The 19,631-nt window shown below is 42.8% G+C and overlaps 1 protein-coding gene across 2 annotated transcripts in view; it reads right to left on the reverse strand.

The window, feature by feature from the left end:
• The window catches only part of VWF (von Willebrand factor), a 204,098-nt gene that overhangs the window by 78,973 nt on the left and 105,494 nt on the right, over window positions 1–19,631 (reverse strand). For both annotated transcript variants that reach the window (XM_006028763.3, XM_006028762.3), the window contains exons 30-32: window positions 13,973–14,116; window positions 1,842–1,985; window positions 832–996 (exon numbers count right to left, since the gene is read on the reverse strand). In XM_006028763.3, the coding sequence (XP_006028825.1) occupies window positions 832–996; window positions 1,842–1,985; window positions 13,973–14,116 (453 nt within the window). The remainder of the gene's footprint in view (window positions 1–831; window positions 997–1,841; window positions 1,986–13,972; window positions 14,117–19,631) is intronic.

A 19,631-nucleotide genomic window follows, 5' to 3' on the forward strand; every position in this document is an offset into this window, starting at 1 on the left:
GGGAGAACGCTACAAATACCATTAGCAACCTCATCAATGGCAACTGACATGTTTTTAAGGATGAGTGGTATTTCACCCAAAACAGTCCAGTTCAATGCAGTAGCTCTTTAATACAGCATGATGGCACTGTATGACTGCAGCACAGGACAGAAAGTGACAAGAATGAAAAGTACATCTGAAGTACAGGAATTTAAGCCATCAGGATAGAGAACCTCAATCTGTAACCAAATGATTCAAAAAGTCCCAATTGATCCTGAATAAACCCAAGTGGACAAAACATTGATTTCATATCCATCATGAGACTCACCCACCCTTTGCAAACTTCGCCCTGTCCCTCCACTGGTCTGGGCCATTGTTTCCATACTGACAAAGGATGCCACATTGTCAGTCACCAAGACTAGTCAGTAGAGCTTTAAGTTTTCCTTAGTGGCATCTTCTCCCAGGCTTGACCATCCCTATTTATTGAGATGATCATAGTTCAAGGTGGGGAAGGAGGGTTATAGCTTAGGGTAAAAATACTCTGTAAAAGCCAATGGAGTTGTTTAATAATTAGCTACATACTGCAACAATTTTGAGTCGGTTTCTATACTAAGTAACTGCTGGAACACAGGAAAATTTCTGCAGAATGTCAATGTAGGACCCTAACTAGAACTGAACTCTGGTTCTGAGGAAACTGATGGGCTGTTATATGAAATTAACCAAAGTTCAAGGTAATTAAAGAACTAGGAAAATAACTCTGTAGTACTTAGTATAGCGTACAACAAGCCTGATGCATTGTCTTCATAGGAGGGTATTTTTTTGGCTCAAGATTTAAGACTTCATGAAACTTACCTGTACACAATTTATTGACAAATGCATCATTCAAGGTGACCATGGTGGGCAGGTTTTCAAATTGGCGAAGCTTAATGATCCTGTCAGTGGCAGATTCCCCAGTCAAAGTCCTCAGCTGTCCTTCATCATACCTATCCCCAATGCCAATTGGAAACACAGTCACCCCTGGAGAAAAAAGCAAATTAGTTTTAAAATATGTAATGGACAAGAGGGGAAATTCTTGTTTTTGATTTGCTGCTTAAGGTAGACCTGAGAAATGTTTCACTCTGACAGTTAGTTTTCATTAGTCTTACTGCTCTCTCCCTATAGGCTAAAGACCTTTCAGTACAGTTAATATCATGTTCTAAATCACATCAATAATTAAGATGAGATTGACAGTTACAAACATAGTAAGATCTGGCAGTGTCAAAAGGCAGTTGAAGGCTTCAATGAAAAAGCTGCAGATTTTTTAACCTGAGCTATTTCTGATCATGCTGTTTGGTTACTTAATTTACTCATTAATGAAGTACATGGCTTATTTTAAATGTATTTAATTAAAACAACAATAATGAACATGAGATGAACATGCTTAACAATGGAGATGTGAAGGACCTAAGTGCAAACAGCTTAAAAGAGCATGTCAATTTTTTTTTACCTTAGCAGCATTTTGCAAGGTATACAAGAGCAGGGAAAGCTTGACCTCATAGTCTTTTCATTTATAAACCTTGCAAGAAATGTCATACTGTAAAGGGGCCCAGTTTATAACATTTACATCCCCTAGTAATGCCCCATGTCTATCCAGAATCAGATCTAAAGTACAGGCTGCACAGCTGTTCCTTAACTTCTCCATAGTTTAAAAAAAATAGGGACTTTGTTAAAACCCAACTCTACCCAATTCTAAACAATCACCTTGAATCACTAACACCCTAACTGCCTACCAATGCTCATGTTTCTTCAGTCTCTGCCCTAGTTTAATCATTTTAAAATGAAATGGATTTGAACAAAAAGAGTGGCAGAGAGTTAATATTTACTGTTGGCGTTAGCAGAATGTGCTGCAGCATCCACTGGATCTTCTGATCTCTCCGATACAAGGACTACTGCTATCTTTACAGCAGTGGGCCTCCCTCCATTGGCTTCAGTCATAGCATGTTGAACAGCGTAGTCTATGGCTCTCCCTAAGAGCAAAAGGAAAAGGACATGACTATTTTTCATCAAAAGTAGTAAAAATAAAGCTTCAGCAGTTCAGGTAGTCAGGGAAAATGATCCTTTCCATATTATTTTAGCTAATCTCTTATCTGCCTAGTTTCCCGCCCGCTGAAACACCATGTAGTTCGTTGCCTTCTCCATTATGAGCCATGTTTCTTGCCTTAATAATTATCTTTCCTAAGCGTTCAACCATTGTATGGGTCTAATACAATAAATAAAAAACATTTCCAACCTTCATAACCCACGTGGTTTTAATTTCTGTGGAACAACAGTGACATCCAGTGGCTAATTATATACACCTAAAGTTTTCCATCACATGGATAGTACATTGTACATATCATTTTTGTGATTCTCAAGGAAAACTCTGGTACGCCTACTTTGGTAACTTTTTACTACAACTATATAAAGCACTTTCTGCTTGCTTTCTTTTGGCATTTCCTCTAAAACCTGGAAATTTTAGAGTAAACTGTGCAACAAACAGAGAGAGACCACAAAAAAGACTGATGGAGTTTTGCTTGAAGGCAAATCGTGAATTGGCTTAGATAGTATTCACTGTCCCCTTTATTCAACATCTGCGAACATTCATTCAATTCAATTTCTGTTCAGAATAATGATCTGAGAAAAGGAGTGCATTGCCAGAACTTGTGCTCCGATATGTATTTGAATGGATATTTACATTGGGAAAAGATCATATACAGCTTTTTCAAATGTTCTTTTGGGTTTGGGAGTCATCAGTTTAGGAAACAAAAATGCCACTAGGCAATTTATGTGACACTTATGCAGGATGGAGAGTGGATTATGGATAATGAATACCAAGAGCGATAGTTGCTGTGAATAATGTGCAAGAAGCCACCAGGCAGAAATGTTTGCCTAAACCATTCATTGAATAATTTTGAATAATGAACGTGTTCCTAGAAGCCTGATCATTGCTGATAATTCACCAGCAATCCACCAAAACAGCTTGCACGCTGAAACACATTTGATTTAATGTCTTCTTCATCTTCATCATACCACCTACAATCTTTCATTAGCAGAAGCAGCACTCCTTTTCTCAAGTTACTGAAAGCAAGGGCAGCCTTAAGCAAGCCCACTCAGCATATTGATTATTGATAGCCTGGCAACAGCACTTAAAATACCCTGCAAATGCTTCAGAGTATGAAATCATGCTTTCGAGAAAGATTTAACCCTTAGGAGTATCTAGTTTAGTATATGTGCCTGGAAATGTCAAAGATGTCTCCCATCTCACATCTTTTCACAGTCTCACTTCAGTCCCTTCCCAAACCAACATCAGTTCTACTTCCCTCACTTGTTGCCTTACCAGGACAACAGCCTCCTACTCCCTGCCCACCTTACTGCAGCCACTGGCCCTTATCTCCCAGCAGTGTGCTAGTTCCTCCCCATTGCAGCCCACTACCCAATGCACATTAGTTTCCCAACCTCAGTGCGTAGCCTCAGAGCAGAGCTGGAACTAAACAGTAACTGAGCACAAGCAGAGTCACAAACATGTGTTCCAAACAGAACAGGTGACCCAGAAGCCTTCTTCAACCTAACAGAGCCACCTTCCTTGACAATCTCTTCTCTCAAATGAGTCGCAACATGTTTGACTGAACAGTATTCTGCAAGGAATACATTTTTGCTGAAATCAACCTGGTTCATAGGAACATATTAATGTTGATAAAAAAATTGACAAAAAAAAAGTTTCCAAGTTCTTCAAAATAAAACAGAGGGGGTTTTAGATCTTTGTTTTATTCTGACTTTCCCATTTAGCTTTGTGCCTGCTCGCTAGCTCCGTTTAGACTTCCTTGTTTTATCCTATTTTAATATTATACTCTCAATAGTATTATATTTATATACAAGATGTATTTTATACCTATAGTAAAAATTGCATGACATCTCAAAAAAAAAAGATTTCAGCATGTTCTTCATGTTTTTTTCCAAATCAAAGGTTCTCAGAATTTCTACCCCACAGAAGTTATGTACTTTTAACTCATCTTATTTGGAACAAAAGAAGTAAAAAAATCAAAATGTCAGAATTCCCTGTGGGAATTTTCCAAATCTGCTCTAATGTTGAGCCTTCACATGTTTTGTTTCACGTGTTTTTGCCTTTTTAGTCACCACCGTAGCTTGGCTAGAATAATGGTAGGTACAGAACGTAGCAAGCAATTTATAATTGATGGGAATAACAAAATGCACAACATTAATGAGAACATTTCTGATCCCAGCCCCTAGACTTTTCCGGTATCACTGGACATTCATTTATTTCCCCTTTCCACTCACTCTCAAAGAAAGTTGCCCTCCTGGGAAGGAGGATATATTGGACTTCGACTTTCAAATATCTCTGATGAAAACTTTAAACAAAACATCTCCTCTCCCTTAAACAATTCATGGTTGGACTGGAAAAGTTTTCTTCAGAAGGATCCTCTTCCCATTTTTTTTCTTTTGATTACCAATAGGTAATTTTTGTCTTATTCACTCATTCCCATGGCAAGATATTTTTTCTCTCCATGCTTTTTCCTCTTCCCAAGAAATATGTAAATTTCTAATATGGGACACTGGTTTGTAAACTGGAAATAAAAATAATTATTTTGAATTGTTTTACTTAAGAAATCAAACTTAATTGAGCTAAAACCAGGGAACACTTAAAAAATACACACCAGCTTGTTATGAAACAGTTCACCAAGGTTTCCACGGATTTTTTTCCCCCTATTATTGGACTAGATCTAAAGAAAAGAGCCAGGTGTATTAATTGTGAATAAGAAATAGTTGTTATGGGCAAGAGAGCTAGCTCATAACACAGGAGTTCAGAACCAGATTTCATGGATGACAAGTATGAAGCACTGACCACTCATAAAACAACCCTACCAGGATTTGACCATATCCTTCAGACGGATTAGAATGTAGCAATAATTGCGTATTTACAAAACCATGAATTTAAATGTTTGCATTAAATATCAATCATCATGAAACCAAGGCTTAAGCTATGGATGGCTATGCTGCAATGAGAAAGCATGCTTTCACATGCATGTAGTGATACTTGAGATAGCTATAATTTAGTAAGCTTGGCTAGCAATGAAATTACAACACTACAGGCTTCAATGTGGGGTTCCTAATGGGTGGAAACTACCTGTGCTGCCATGGCTTCATTGATGGTGATACCTGATCTAGCTAACAATTACTTTGTTGGACCTACCTAGACAGCAAACACCCATTCTCCTCATTTCACCAGGTGCAATGAAGACTTAGCCATTAATACTTCAATGATGGGGCACTATAGAAGTCTTCCTAACTTCTTTCTCATAGAAAAAGCAGAAAATGTTTCTCTTTAAAGGAAATCAGACCATGGACAACATATTAATTATGACATAGGATATAATCCTGACCCAAAGGAAGTCCAGGGGATTCTTGCCGTAGGCTTCAGTGTAGACAGGGGTTCCACCAGTGTGATTTTATACTCTGTGGCCGTGTTTAGATAAGCATGGCCGTGTGGTATGTGGCACCACAGACACATCTGTGGCACCACATGCTACACATTCAGGCATTCTCCATGCTGCAAGGTAGCAGTGTGTGTGGGGGGGGTTGACCCTGGGAGATCAGAGGGGTCAAAAAACCCACCCCCCCAAAAAAGCAGGGAGATGTACATGGGGACAGTGTGCAACACCCAAAATCAGAGCCTGGCCAGCCAGAGCCACAATCCAGCTGCTGGCCAGGCTCCACGTAGCAGGATCGCTGCTGCTGCAGCTCCAGAAGGCCCAGGATGCCAGGTAAGGATGCTGGCCCTAGCCTCCCTTATCCCACCCAGGGTAATCTGCTGCACACCAGAGGGTGTGTGGCACAGGCATTCCTGGGGACAACTAGCAGTGGCACAAGGTGTGCCAGTGCTTCTTGGCCCCAAGGAAACAAATGTCCACACTCATGTGGACATGGCCTGTGGGTGCATCTGCATGTTCATTCATGTGCCATAGTTACTGCGCATTAAGTTTAGTACCTGCATTACTAGGTACTAAATCAATGTGCAGTAACTGGTACTACTGCACTGCTTATAAGTAAGCTAACCGGTGCGTGCCTATTAAGTAAGCTAATGAACAGTGGACTAAACACTACTGCGCATTAGCGTATTAGCATGGCTTTCACCATGACGCGCTAATGCGCAGAATTAGTCTACTACACATTTAGTGTCTCATGTAGATGCGCCCTGTGAAAAGAGAAGAGTGTTCTATGTGCTATGTGCTAACAGTGCAATCCCACATGCTGAACATTATTGCAAACTATGCCGGTCCTTGTTACTAAAATAAGGTTTGTGGTTTCAAATGGTTCTTGTTTCCTATAAATACAATGTCATATCAAAAGGTTTTGGCAGCAAATGAGCTTTGAAAGCAGAATGACTTCAATAACTATCTATTTTTTAGGCCTTAGATAAACAACCCATGAGAACTAGATGTGGAAGTCTCCTGTGCCAAAAGCCTTCATCACATGCTAGAGAAAATAAAGCTGAGAACAGTGTATAACACTTACACAATACAAACTGAATCACCAAGGACTATGGAGTGTGCTGGGGCAAGCAAAGACTTCCCTTGTAGATGTTGCACATGCCTCCAGAAAGTTTGCTTCCTTTACTGCCTCTGGAGACATTACTATTGCTTCTGGCCCTGGTTATCATAATGGCCAAGATAACTTTTTTAAACAACTGGTAGTACATTCAAGCTTAAATCAAACCAGAGCTACTCATTTTTTGGCATCTGTGCAAATCAGTGTTCTTAGTTTAAAGTAATGAATTAAGGACTGCGGCCATTTTTAACAGCTTTGCTCAATTCTTCCAAGGCCTACTGCAAGGGTGGCTCCACCCTCTCTGCACAGAGAACTCATATAGGAATCCCTCCTGTGACCCTGAGTCATCAAGTCATATAATTAAATTCTATTTTAATTTAATAATTACAAAATATATAGTCTCAAAAGGAAATGATGACAATGTGTGGTATCCCCATACAGAATTCTAATGTTGCTAGTTCCCACATCAGGATTTGGGATCATTTCAGCAGCGTAGTTCTAACTGTGCCTCTCAAGAAAGGTCTGTTTAAACCTCTTTATGGTTGCCCTCTAATCCAAAGCTCCCTGAATAAGGTCATAAAGTGCATGCAAAAAGGCTGGGTGAGTTTTTAGTTGAGTATTTGATATAGTGACTGGCAGCCTCTGAGGCAGTGAGTCAAATCGGCTTGGGTATGCTGCACACCCCAAAAGCTGATTAAAGGGATGTTAACAAGTTTAATTTTAAGAGTCAATGAACTGTGTGAGATTGGAGGTGTTTAGTGGAATGCTCTGCACTAAATCCTGCCATATAGAACAATTTCATTAGCAGCCTGTAAAAAAGGTGGGGAGGGGGGCTGTAAAAGAGATGTCAGTGTAAAAGGTTAAGGGTAAAAGAGATGATAAATAGAATCACAGATATTAGAGCAGAAGCCGTTATGAACACGGACTGAATGCATAGAAAGTGTCCAAAGTGACCTAGAAATGTTAGAAATCAGGGCAGGAAATCACAAATTGAGATTCAACAAGGAAAAAGCCAACCCAGGGAAAAATAATCCAACACACAGACATTTAATGGTGTTAGGGGGAAGAACTGGAAAAGCAGAATTGCCTAAAGAGATTTTGACATGACATGAAATCCTTTTGCAATTATTTTCTTTAATTTTGTCTGAAAGAAGGGATAATATGTAAAATCCATTTGAGGTTCTGCAGGGTTGTGAGAGACAAGGGATTCCAGCAAGGCGGTGTTTGAGCAGAGCTCTTACGAATTATTGTCTTAAGTAGCCTCAATGGTTTCACTAACACCTCCAGAATGGCTTTGACCAAAAAGGCAGAGTTCTGCATTGGTCTTAATCACCCATGCCTGTTGAAAGCTGTCTGGGAAAGAAGTCAAAAGAAATGGCTCGTAAGTACCTGAGAAGGGCAATAGAAACAGCCACTGGATAGGAAGCCTATGGTCTAGGCTAAATGCATTGTTTGTGTCAGTGTAATGTAGGACTTTTCTATGCATGAAGCTATTTCCATTTCCACATGAAGACAAGCCCTTAATTTTTTAATTTTATTTTAATGAAGCTTTGTTTATACATGAAAATTATTCCAGAATAAGGCAGGGTAGGAATTTGTTTAATCTACTATTAAATTTTATTCTGCAGATTGGTTGGCCCTTATCAACTGAAGCTAACCTGACATTAGCCAGCTGTAAGCCAATTTGATAACCTACCCAAGGTACTCACTTGGGCCCAATTGCAATTGTATCTGAGCAGTTTACAATCTTTGACTTACTTCTCACTACACCAACTAGAAATCAGGAATCACCACTATCTAAAATTAACAGATGTGGAACAGAGATTGAGGAATTTGTCCTCAGAAGATTGAGGAAATCCAGTAGAGCAGAGTCCCAGCCTAGTGTCCTAAGGTTATCACATATTACAGCATGTTAGCTGCTACGCAGTAACTGTCTGTGTTGACACATACTCCAAGGCAGAGTTTCCCAAACTGTGGGGTTCGCAAAAGAATCCTGGGGGGAGGGAGAATGCTAACTACAAAGTATTAGCTAACAAGTCCACTGTCCAGGAGCATTCAAATCACATTAATACTGCACATGTACAAAAGTGTTGCATGAAATTAGTCTTTTTGTCTCAGACCAACACGGCTACCAACTACACCCCTGAAACATGGAAGATGCCGAATTTCAGCCGATTTTGCATTTTGAACTTCATTGCAGAACAACAAGGAAGTTTTTTTGCCTCCCTGCCTGCCATCTGACACCTCCAGGGAAGGAATTCTACCTGATCAACACATCAAAGAGCTACTCAACACAGCTCTCACAAAGACACTCTCATGGACCCAGAGGAACAGACTTCCATCTTCAACTCCCTCTGTGCAAGAATGAAGTTTATTTCCTACCTATGGGGACTTTTTACCGTCTTGTACCATCTACTTTTCCCAGAGCCTGACGAAGGGACTTTGATCCCGAAAGCTTGCAGAAAAGGACAATTTTCTTGCCATTTTCCAGTTAGTCTAATAAAAGGTATCATTTTGGAACCCAGAGTTCTAGTTTTTTGTACGTCTTGCATGAAATTAGGCAGCTGAACTGGGGGTGGTGGGAGGTGGGCATGGAAGTGGTCAACTTTACTGCAGTGAGGTATAAACCCTAAAGGCTTAAAAATTCTGCCCTGCGACAACTGTGAGGCAGCTTACCCCACTTTCAGGAAGTTCACAATCTCTCTCGTTCCACTATGCATAAATACTTACACTTTCACTGGATGCAAGAAGACTGGAAGCCACACATCCTACCTCCCAATGATCAGGCTACAGAGCCATGCTCACTCTCTATTTCAATGTCTTCAGGTATTTTATACAAATGGAAAAACTGAAACAAGAGCTGAGGGAAACTCCTCAGAATATTCTGAGCTCAGTAGATAGGCAGTCTCATGAATGGTGGGAAATCCAGGTACAAACTGATTCTTCCCAGGATTCATGGCAGGAATTTCAATGAAGAAAATCAGTGAACTTGAACTGGTTACCCACTGGAGAATAGAAAGGTTTCCACAAGAAAAACTGTATGCAGCACTGAACTATGTCAGATAACTATAAACACTATATGCTTCTACTATGTTGGAGTACTGAACAGCTACTGAATAAGAGCATTGCACCAAAATGCATTGAAAGAACTTTAGTAAGTTTGCAAAGTCAAACACTGAACAGTTTGGAAGTGTCAGAAGAAAATGTGCTTGTGCAATCTTAATTAATTGCTCTCATGCATATGTATTACATTAGTCTTTAAATGCATGATCCCAAGGTACTTTTTCAAGATGACTCCTGCCTCATTATGTGTGCAGAATGAACAATGTTCAATTAATGAGCAGGTACTCAATATTTTGTTATAGTGTCATGAGTCAGTGTGTCACCCCATGCCTCATTTATAGCATTCTACTCAAACCCTGGCCTTCCTCCCTACAGCCCCTCCCCATCTCCTTCTGTTCCTATCCACTGTCCCCAGCTCCTGCCTTATCCACTGCTTCCATCTCCCCAGCTTCACTCCCTCCCTTGCTATTATCCTGCCACCTAGCTCCTCCTCCTTCTCCTATCTCTGCCCTGCTCTTACCCTGTGCTGCTGGCTCTTGCTACTGCCTCACTCCTTCCCATCTTTCCCACAACTTTAACCCCAGACCTATGTCATCTGCTCTTTCCCCCATCGCCAACTCCTGCCAGTACCTCCACGATGCTCTGTCTTCCCCCTTCCCGTGGTTCTTTGTCCCTCTCACCCTTCCATATGCTCCTGTCTGTCCCCTTTGTTTCTATTCCTCCACCCTCTCCTCTATTTTCCCCCAACTTCCATACTCTGCTCTTATACCTCCTGAGATCCTGTCCTCTATACATGCACAAAAGCCTGTCCCTTCACCCCGCATATCATTCTCCCACCTTACCACCTTTCCTCAGCCCTCTGCAATTGAGTTCATAGATTTCATAGACATTAGGGCTGGAAGGGACCTCGGAAGATCATCGAGTCCAGCCCCCTGCCCAAAGGGCGGGAAGTCAGCTGGGGTCATAGGATCAAGGAATTGACCAACTTCTTCATCCTCCTTCACACTGCTAGTAAAAAGAAGAAAAAAAATAAGAATACTGACAGCACAGGAAAAAAACAGTCTCCTCTGTGTCAGTTCCTGTGCTTGATGCCAAAACACCTGTGCAGTAACCACACAGCTGGTGGGAACAGGAAATGCAAGGAAAGTCCTTCTAAGTCCTTTAAAGGCCATGCTGAAGCATGCTCAGTAGCTCCACGGGGATGGTCTATGTTTGGACAGGTCTGCTGTGCACAGGAGTTGTGAACTGATGCCGCATGCTCAGTACAGATGGACTCTTCAGTGAATTTATCTGTCCAACCAACAATTCTCTACTAAAATAACACATATTGGGCTATTCAAAGACTAGTAATTTAGCCAAATCTCCAGTGTCAGCAAAATACACATCTTTGACACAAGCCACACCCCCAGCTGAATTTCAAGTCCCTATTCTGTAGCACAGAGGCTCTAGATATTTACAATAAAATGTTTTAAGATATTTTTAATAGAAAAAAATTCCCCCTAAACCACATCACTAGAAATAGTTGAGCCATTCTAGCTGAAATGTCCATAAAGAATTCTTCCAGAAGCAGACATATTGCACAGAAAATAACAACCTAAATGGTTTAAGTTTCAAAAAGCAAATGAGATGAGTATTAAGGGGAAACACTGGGCAACCTTAACTACAGTTGCTGCATACTGCAACCCCTGCAAGATATAGATGCCTAGGAAGACTGATCTGAAAGGCAAGTGTACCTAAGGTAATTATTAATTATTAATTCCATACATAGATGACAGGGGTAGGGGGGAGTTGTTTTCAACTAATATTACTTTGAAGTTACGCATTTTATGACTGAATAAACCCAATTTTATCTTTTTCCTTATTAATTCTCCTACCAGAATGTGACTGACATAAATGTAATTTCACAAACAGGGGAATATTACTGCACTTTGTTTTGTTGGGGGATGTGAGGGCTGGAGAGGGGGAGGTTTGGTTTGGTTTGGTTTGGTTGTGGGTTTTTTTTATTTTGGTTTGCTTGTCTTTTGAAGGATGCTTTATGGATTGCTTTCATTAGTTTTTTTTTTTTACTTGAGACTGTACATCTCCCCCGGAGTTCCAACATCTAAGTCAGATATTAAAAAAAAAAAAAAGAAAGAGGGGAAAATAATTCTTGCAGCAGGGAACAATTGGCAAAACATTTTCTCTTCGTTTTTCATAGGCTTATGCACTTACAGTAGGTGACATTAAAACTAAATCTCAACTACCCACACCAGTCCATCACATGAACTGTGGTATTTCATGTTCTAAGAACGCAAAAATAAGATGGTAAAGGTGGCAACGTCTCCCGTCCTATAAAGTTACCACTGTTCTCTTTAGAACACTTAACTGAAATCCCCTTAAAACCTCAGCAAATACTGTGTTGCCAACCTGTGATGTGCCTCAGTCTCTGTAGCTGAGCTATTTTACCACACAGCCTCAACTAGGTCTGAAACTGGAATAACCACTAGAGAACAATCACGCATATCATGCATATAATGAGTGCTACAAAACCAAGTACCCAGGACTATGAGTGAACCATGGTTCTAGGCAAAAACAGTTCTACCAGAGTATCCCAAGCCTGTCAGCATTTCCTGCAGAAATAACCCCAGCTGACTTAGAGGGAACATAAGGATCATATTCCTAATATAGGAAGATTAACAAGAAGAGACAGTGCTGTTGTGGGAATGACCTTATGTTTCTCCAATGGGTTAAACAGTGCGTTGCGCCCAGTATGAATGAGAGAGGAGGTCTTCAAAGCTCCTTAAGGAACTGCAACACCCAATGTGAGCCATCCCAAACCTTTTCAGGAGCCTGACTCCAGAGGCCTAAACACTGACTGAATGTGCCAATTGCTCCTGGATTCCCTAAGAGTGTGGACCATTCTATCCAAATACATTTACCCACAAAGGCAGTAGCAGAACCATGATGACTTATTTGCATTACTTGAGAGGAAATGTTACTATTCCTTTCTCTGTGGACTCTCAGGACATTTCTCGGCACTGTGCTACCTAAGTATGTTCCAAGGAGACATAAAAACAAGTCAGTAACAACCGTGTCATGCAACTCCCCCTCCACGATCACACGCTAGGGGCCATGTTTTCTCTGCCTGTCCTGAAGTCCGCTGCAGCTTACTAGACTTATATAGAAGACTTTATGCAACTTATCTATGTAACAACTTCTCCCACAAAGAGCCTACAGAAGTCTCATCAGACATCTGGTATTTTTATTTCTCCAGGCTGAGAAAGCAATCATGACTAATCCTCCTGTGAACTATGGAAGTCAGGCTTTATTTCTCACTTTTCTATACCAATAACTCTTTACAGTATAAATCAGGCCAAAGACCCTAAAAACTGTATGTTCCTCTGCTCTTATTGGACCATGCTGCTAAGCTGCTGCCAAGGAGAATATTGTTCCAGTTCAGAAGAATGAAAATCTCAGACTATTTGGTGAAAGATCTGATACGTTGTAGCAGAATGTGTTTTACTTGAACCCTACAACTAGTAGGCTTAAATAGAGAACCTTCACAACACCACTGGAAAATCTGGGTTACCCAGCAATATTAGAATTGGAGGTATGGCTACATGGCACACCCCAGTGCCACATGGAGATACCCAACCTAGCTCCGAACAAGCTACCTTGAGTACTAAGGAGCAGTATAAACATGTGAGAGCAGCATTTTGACCAGGGTAATGTACCCTGCATCTCATAATGCTTCATTTCTATTTTCTTCAACATGGCAAATTAGCATAGATGGAGCACTGCATTGACACGGGTATAAAGCTTGTAGTACTTCATCTGGCTCTCACTGAGCTAGCTTGGGTATACCCTGAAGCATGTGCAATTCTGGATGCCCGATAAAACCTCTCAAACTTTAACCCTGTTTTCATCCAAAGTTGAGGTGATTTAGTTTATTTGTATCACTACAGGCTCATGCAGATCCAACATTTAAATCATAATAGCTGATGTACACTCCCGAGCAACAGTCCCCACTTCTTGTTTAGAGCAGTGAAAGGCTAGGTTTGTCCATACCCAGAGAGACACCAAATATATGACCACTGGGAACGTTTCTATGGATTAAAGAAACCAGACTTCCCCTTTTCTCTGAAAAGCAAAGTATATCGTAACCTCTACACATGCAAATACATCTTAATAGAGTAATATGAAACTCCTTTCATACAAAGCCATGAATGGTAATAACAGGAATTAATTTTGAAAGATTAAATTCCTAGGACATGACACTACTGCAGCACCATCTGTCCACGGTGGAACACAGGATCAAGCTTCATTTAAAGCTATTTTTTCTTCCACCAGTGTCCATACAGTCACTCACCCAGCCTAGTTGGACCTTTCTCTCTTTGCTGAATTGAGTCCACCATATCTAGAAGTTTTTTATCCTCTTGTGGCATGTTCCATGAAATTTCTTGTGTATTTTCACCCGCACACTGGAGAACTGCAATATGGGTTGCGGTATCACCTGAAATGGAAGAAGACAGAAGGCAAATAATCTAACTGAAACACAACGTACTCAAATGGGTTCAAATAAAAGCTGAAACATGTTATTTAATCCTACTTTATCTTAGGGAAGGGAATTTTCCATCAGAACAATTTTCTAATGGAAAATAGATTTCTGCAAAGCTGACATTTGAGCAGGGGGAAAAAATCTAGAATTCTGCTGAACATGTTCCGTTCTCTGTCAAGAAAATAAAAATGCAATATTTTGGTTTGGGTCCAATTGACTCCAATAGAAAAATATTACCTTGCTGTTGGCAAAATGCTTGGTTTCTAATCCAGTGAAACACAAGGTAAACTATATTTCCTGACCAACATGCTGCTTACAGGAGTTGTAGTTTGGGCCTCCCTGGCCTCTCTCTCCTGTAAGCCAGAATCCCCAGAGGACATGACCCATTAGGCAATAAGGATTTCCTCCTGTGGTTGTGAGTTACAGGATTTTGGATGCTTCATGGGTCACATAGTCTGTGCAAGTAGCCTGACCTTAGTAGAAAATGGGGGAATTTCCCAGGAGGCAGACATTCAAAATTCACTGCTCTGCTATCAAGGTACTTTTGACAAAGTTTATAAAACATTAGGAACAACTAAGAGGCATTGCAGTAAATGGTTAATGAGATCAGTACATAGTCCAATGGGGGCATAAGTTGCTTATAACCGTCAATGCCAGCTGTTACTCATGATCCTATCAGCAACTAGCACAGTGGCCAACATTTTGGCAGGCATGCCACACATTAGCTGTACACCCTCCCCAAGTGCCACTCCTTTTCTGCTGGCCAATATGCTGTTCTGCTTTCTGTTCCCTGCTCTGTGGACCCAGCCAATCTGCTGCTCTGCTTTCTGATTCTTACTGTGTCCCCTCCCCTATCTGCCACATGCCACACACAGAAGCTGCCCATGCCATTTGTGGCACATGTGCTGCAGGTTGACCACCCCGACCTAGCACATATTTTAGATATATGTAACATGCTTCTGGTTCTCTTTTATTACTTTTTTGGCAACCTATTATAAACCATTTAGAAATGGAAACTGTATGAAGTTTCATCTTGTAAGCTTTGAAACATAGTTCTTCATTTCTATCAAACTTGAGCAGGACTGCAGTAATCTTCTTTGTTCGTGAACAATACATTATAATTTGTGCACAAGCAGTCATCTCTTAGCTTCAGAGTTCTATGTCCTAGTTCTCAGATTTCATTTTCTTCTCAGATTTGTATTATTACAACATTCTTAACAGAGCACTTGCTTTTGACAGTTTCATAAATGACAAATTAACTAAAATAAAATGAATAACAGAGACCATTCTGTTGCACATGAGCTTTGTTTGTTAATTTTCCCCTAATTCACAAATTTCAGTGATTCACAATGTCCCCCGCATGTTATTTCCACTAAATATGTTTCTTCTGCACATATGAAAATACTAATCTCCAACAGTTTCCTCCTGCAAATGTAATGGTTGGTATCCACATCTTTTGGAAAGACTGGTATAATGAGAAAAACAGCCAATACTGCTGCAATAGGGCTAGTTCAGAGCCATAAGAATAGTTCTCTGATCAAAGTCCAAAAGCTGGCCAGTACAGAGGATGAGACAGAGACAGACAGAGAGACATAGGGCTGGAAAGGACTTCCAGAGGTCATCTAGTCCAACCTGCTGCCTGAGGCAGGATCGTCCCTATCCAAACCATCCTACACAATCCATAATCTAAAATATGCATAAGACTACCATCAACCCTGACACAACACAAGACATAATACCATAACCTGTCACAGCCAATGTTCTGCTTCTATAAAAGATTGTCAACATATGCTCAAGAGATCCTGGGTAGAGGGTCATGCCCCCTGCTGCAGAAGACGGCAAAAACCCTCACAGTCCATACCAATCTGACCGTAGGGTAAAATTCCTTCCTGACTCTAAATATGGTGATTGTTCTAACCCTGAGCAGAGGGACAAGACCTTCTAGCCAGGAACCATTGGCTTTGCTGCTACCAGGAACATTGGCAAACCCCAGTCAAAATCCTCAGCCTTGGCTGTAGCCAACACCCAGTGCCTCTGACAGAGACTTAAAAACACCCTGAAAGAAGGTGCAGTGATCTGAGAGCCCCCATGGGATGGGGGCTGCAGAGTTTGGCATCCAGTAGATTCTACCGCCTTCTATTATGCAAGCTTTGTAACAAAGATAAAATTGCACAGGATCCTATGGAAAATGAAGATTAGAGCCTGGCAGTAATTGGCTGTCAAGAGAAGAATGTCAGAAGCTCAGATAATAGAAGGCAGTAGCATCTACTGGATGGACTTGGGAACTCTATGTGAGGTTGTGGACTGGGGCACAAGAGAACTGGGTTCTATGCCAGACTCTGCCACTGGCCTACTGAGTGACACCAGATAAGTCACTTGTCCTCCCCATGTCTCAATTTCCCCACCTGTAAAATTGAGATGATAATGCCAGGGTGCTGCACTTGGGCAGTAGTAACCAGCAGCACACTTATAAGATGGGAAACTCCCTTCTTGAGAGCACGGAGGCAGAAAGGGATCTTGGAGTCATCATTGACTCCAAAATGAACATGGGCCGACAATGCGAAGTCACGGTCGGCAGGGCTAACCGGACCTTATCGTGCATCCACAGGTGCATCTCAAATAGGCTCAAGGAGGTGATCCTCCCCCTCTACGCGACACTGGTCAGGCCACAGCTGGAGTACTGTGTCCAGTTCTGGGCACCCCACTTCAAGAGGGATGTGGACAACATTGAGAGGGTCCAGAGGTGGGCCACCCGCATGATCCGCGGACAGCAGGGCAGACCCTACAATGAGAGGCTACAGGACCTGAACCTGTTCAGCCTTCACAAGAGAAGGCTGAGGGGGGACCTGGTGAACATCTATAAACTCAGTGGGGGGGCACAGCAGGGCTTGCGGGAGCAGTTGTTTCCCCTAGCGCCCCCCAGGATAACAAGGAATAATGGCCACAAGTTGTTGGAGAGTAGGTTTAGATTAGACATCCGTAAGAACTACTTCACAGTCAGGGCGGCTAGGATCTGGAACCAACTTCCAAGGGAAGTGGTGCTGGTTCCTACCCTGGGGGTCTTTAAGAAGAGGCTTGATGTCTACCTGACTGGGGTCATTTGAGCCCTCCTGCCCAGAGTAGGGGGTCGGACCTGAAGATCTACAAGGTCCCTTCCGACCCTAGTTCTATGATTCTATGATCACCCAAGTAAAATGCTTTGAAATCCTCTAGCCAGAACCCACAACACACCTGTGCGCTGCAGCCCCCCATGCCATGGTGTCTCTCAGCAACACTGCACCTTCTTTCTGAGTGGTTTATAAAGAGAGGGGGAGGGCCCAGCACAGGCAATATCCTGACCACCCACGCTACAAGAGTGGATGAGCCAGCCAGTCTGCAGCCCCTATCAAGTTAGCAGGCCTTCCTGGAGTGGGCACCTATGGACATGGCAATGCCTTGGAGCACTGCTGAAGGGCAACACTCAGAGGCAACATTCACTTTGCTGTTGCCCTTCAGTAGTAAAGGAGGTGAAGAGAGAGGAGTTTCCCAGGAGGACTAGTGGGGCAGCAATTGTCTTACCCAGGTCAGAATGAGCAGGAGGGAGATATGATAGTGGGAAGGAAATGTTCTCAGAGGCACAGGGGAAGACATTTGGTGTCTATTCTCCAATCCATCTCCGCTGCCTTGAGGTATGTAGGGGTCACAACCAGTGGAGACCCTGATCCATTGCTGGTACTGCTTATTGCAAGGTCAGCACTTAATAAAACATCCAACATCTTTTTATCTTATTCAGGACAAGGCTGCTGATGTTCTGATGTTGCATGTATAACAGACTTGGCTGGATGAGGCATCTGGGCCACTGTTTACGCAGATGGTGCCAGCTGGGCACAGAGTGGAGGCATTCTGTAAAGGAAATCTGGTTTGTAGAAGGTATCCAGTATTTAATTTGTTCAACATGGATTACCTACATTGTGCTTGAAGCTAAGGATAGAGTGGGGATTCTGTTGATTTGTCACCACCCTGTTATACAATGGATTCCCTGCCAAAGCTAGCGGAGCTGATCTTGGAAGTGTTGAGGACTCTCAGACTTATTGTCCTGGGTGACTTCAACATACATGCCAATGCTGGCTCTTCAGGATTCTTGTGGGACTTTATGGCAGCCACATCAACTGTAGAAGTATCCCAGATAATAATTGGGCTAACGTACAAGGCAGGATATACCTTGGGCTTCATGTTTTGCTCCAGCCTGGAAACAGGGGCTCCAATTATTAGGGACACTGTCAAGAAATGTTGTCATACTTGGACCATTACCTTCTAAAGACACAGGTCCCTGTCCCACAATGTTTCCATCTGGGAAGTGGTCTCATGATTTGGGTGGGGGTATAGGACCAGTCAGATTGGTTCATCCCCAGAGACTCATGGAACTAATGTGTAACAGGGGGCCTACTTGGGCCAATCTCCGTGGCCCGCCCACCTGTTCTTGGGCCAACCACCTGCCTTCTCCCCCACCACACCTTGATGTTCATTGATTAATTGATGTCAGTTAAGCGGGAGGCTACCCATTTTGCTGCCCTGATACCAGGGGGCGCTCTCTGTGGCTCCTTTCCTCCCCTATATTGCAGCCCAAGCCTCACGGATGGCATCTTGATGTTCACATAATCACCGGCCCCCACACTGGGCCCCAGAATCCTCCTAACAAGACCCCTCCATGATCCCTCCACTCAGGTGGCCTCTCTGCCTTCATTCAGGCTACCTAGCCCCCCGAAACTATTTTCCCCTCTCGGGTGTGGTCCTCCCCCAGGACCTCTGGCTACCAGCCCTGGCCCACCTCCAGGCCAGTCAGGACCTCAGGCCCCCGGCCCTTTTGACCGTCTTGGTCCTGACCCCAGCATGGGCCTGTCAAGGGTACTCTTTTGTTCAGGTCGGGTCTCTAGCCCCTCACTCCCTCCAGGGGTCTGCCCTCTGGGCCCTTCACAAAAGGGTTACCCACCCGGTGGTGGGGACTAGGGGTTAAGGCGCCCCGACCCACCTTTCACTGGGGTGGTAACTGGTCTGGCATTTCCTGGGGGCTCCCGCACCACTGAGCGCCCCACCAGGCCACCCACTCCTGATAGGGTGCAGTTTTAGGTCATGCCCAGGACCAGGAGCCTCCTTTCCTCCCCTACAGCTCCTCCCTTACCTCCAGATGTAGAGCTGCAGCCCTCCGGCCAGGCGATGTTATTGCCTGGCCTCCAGGCAGCCAAACTGCCCTGTTTATATAGACAGCCCCTGACTCAAAATGGCTGCTGTCATCAGGCACCTGGTGGCTGCCACCACCAGGACCTTAAAGTGGCAAGCACACACAGTGCCCTGCCACATAATGGGATTCCAGAAATCTCTGAGTTTCCCACTAAACTTGATGGCTACTCTGTCAATGGCCAGGTCAAGCTGTGGAATAGCACACTGACTTCAGCCACAGCCACAGGCACTTAGGTATCCACTCCAACCACCG

Source organism: Alligator sinensis, unplaced genomic scaffold (assembly GCF_000455745.1).
Source record: "Alligator sinensis unplaced genomic scaffold, ASM45574v1 scaffold35_1, whole genome shotgun sequence".
Lineage (NCBI taxonomy): Eukaryota > Metazoa > Chordata > Crocodylia > Alligatoridae > Alligator > Alligator sinensis.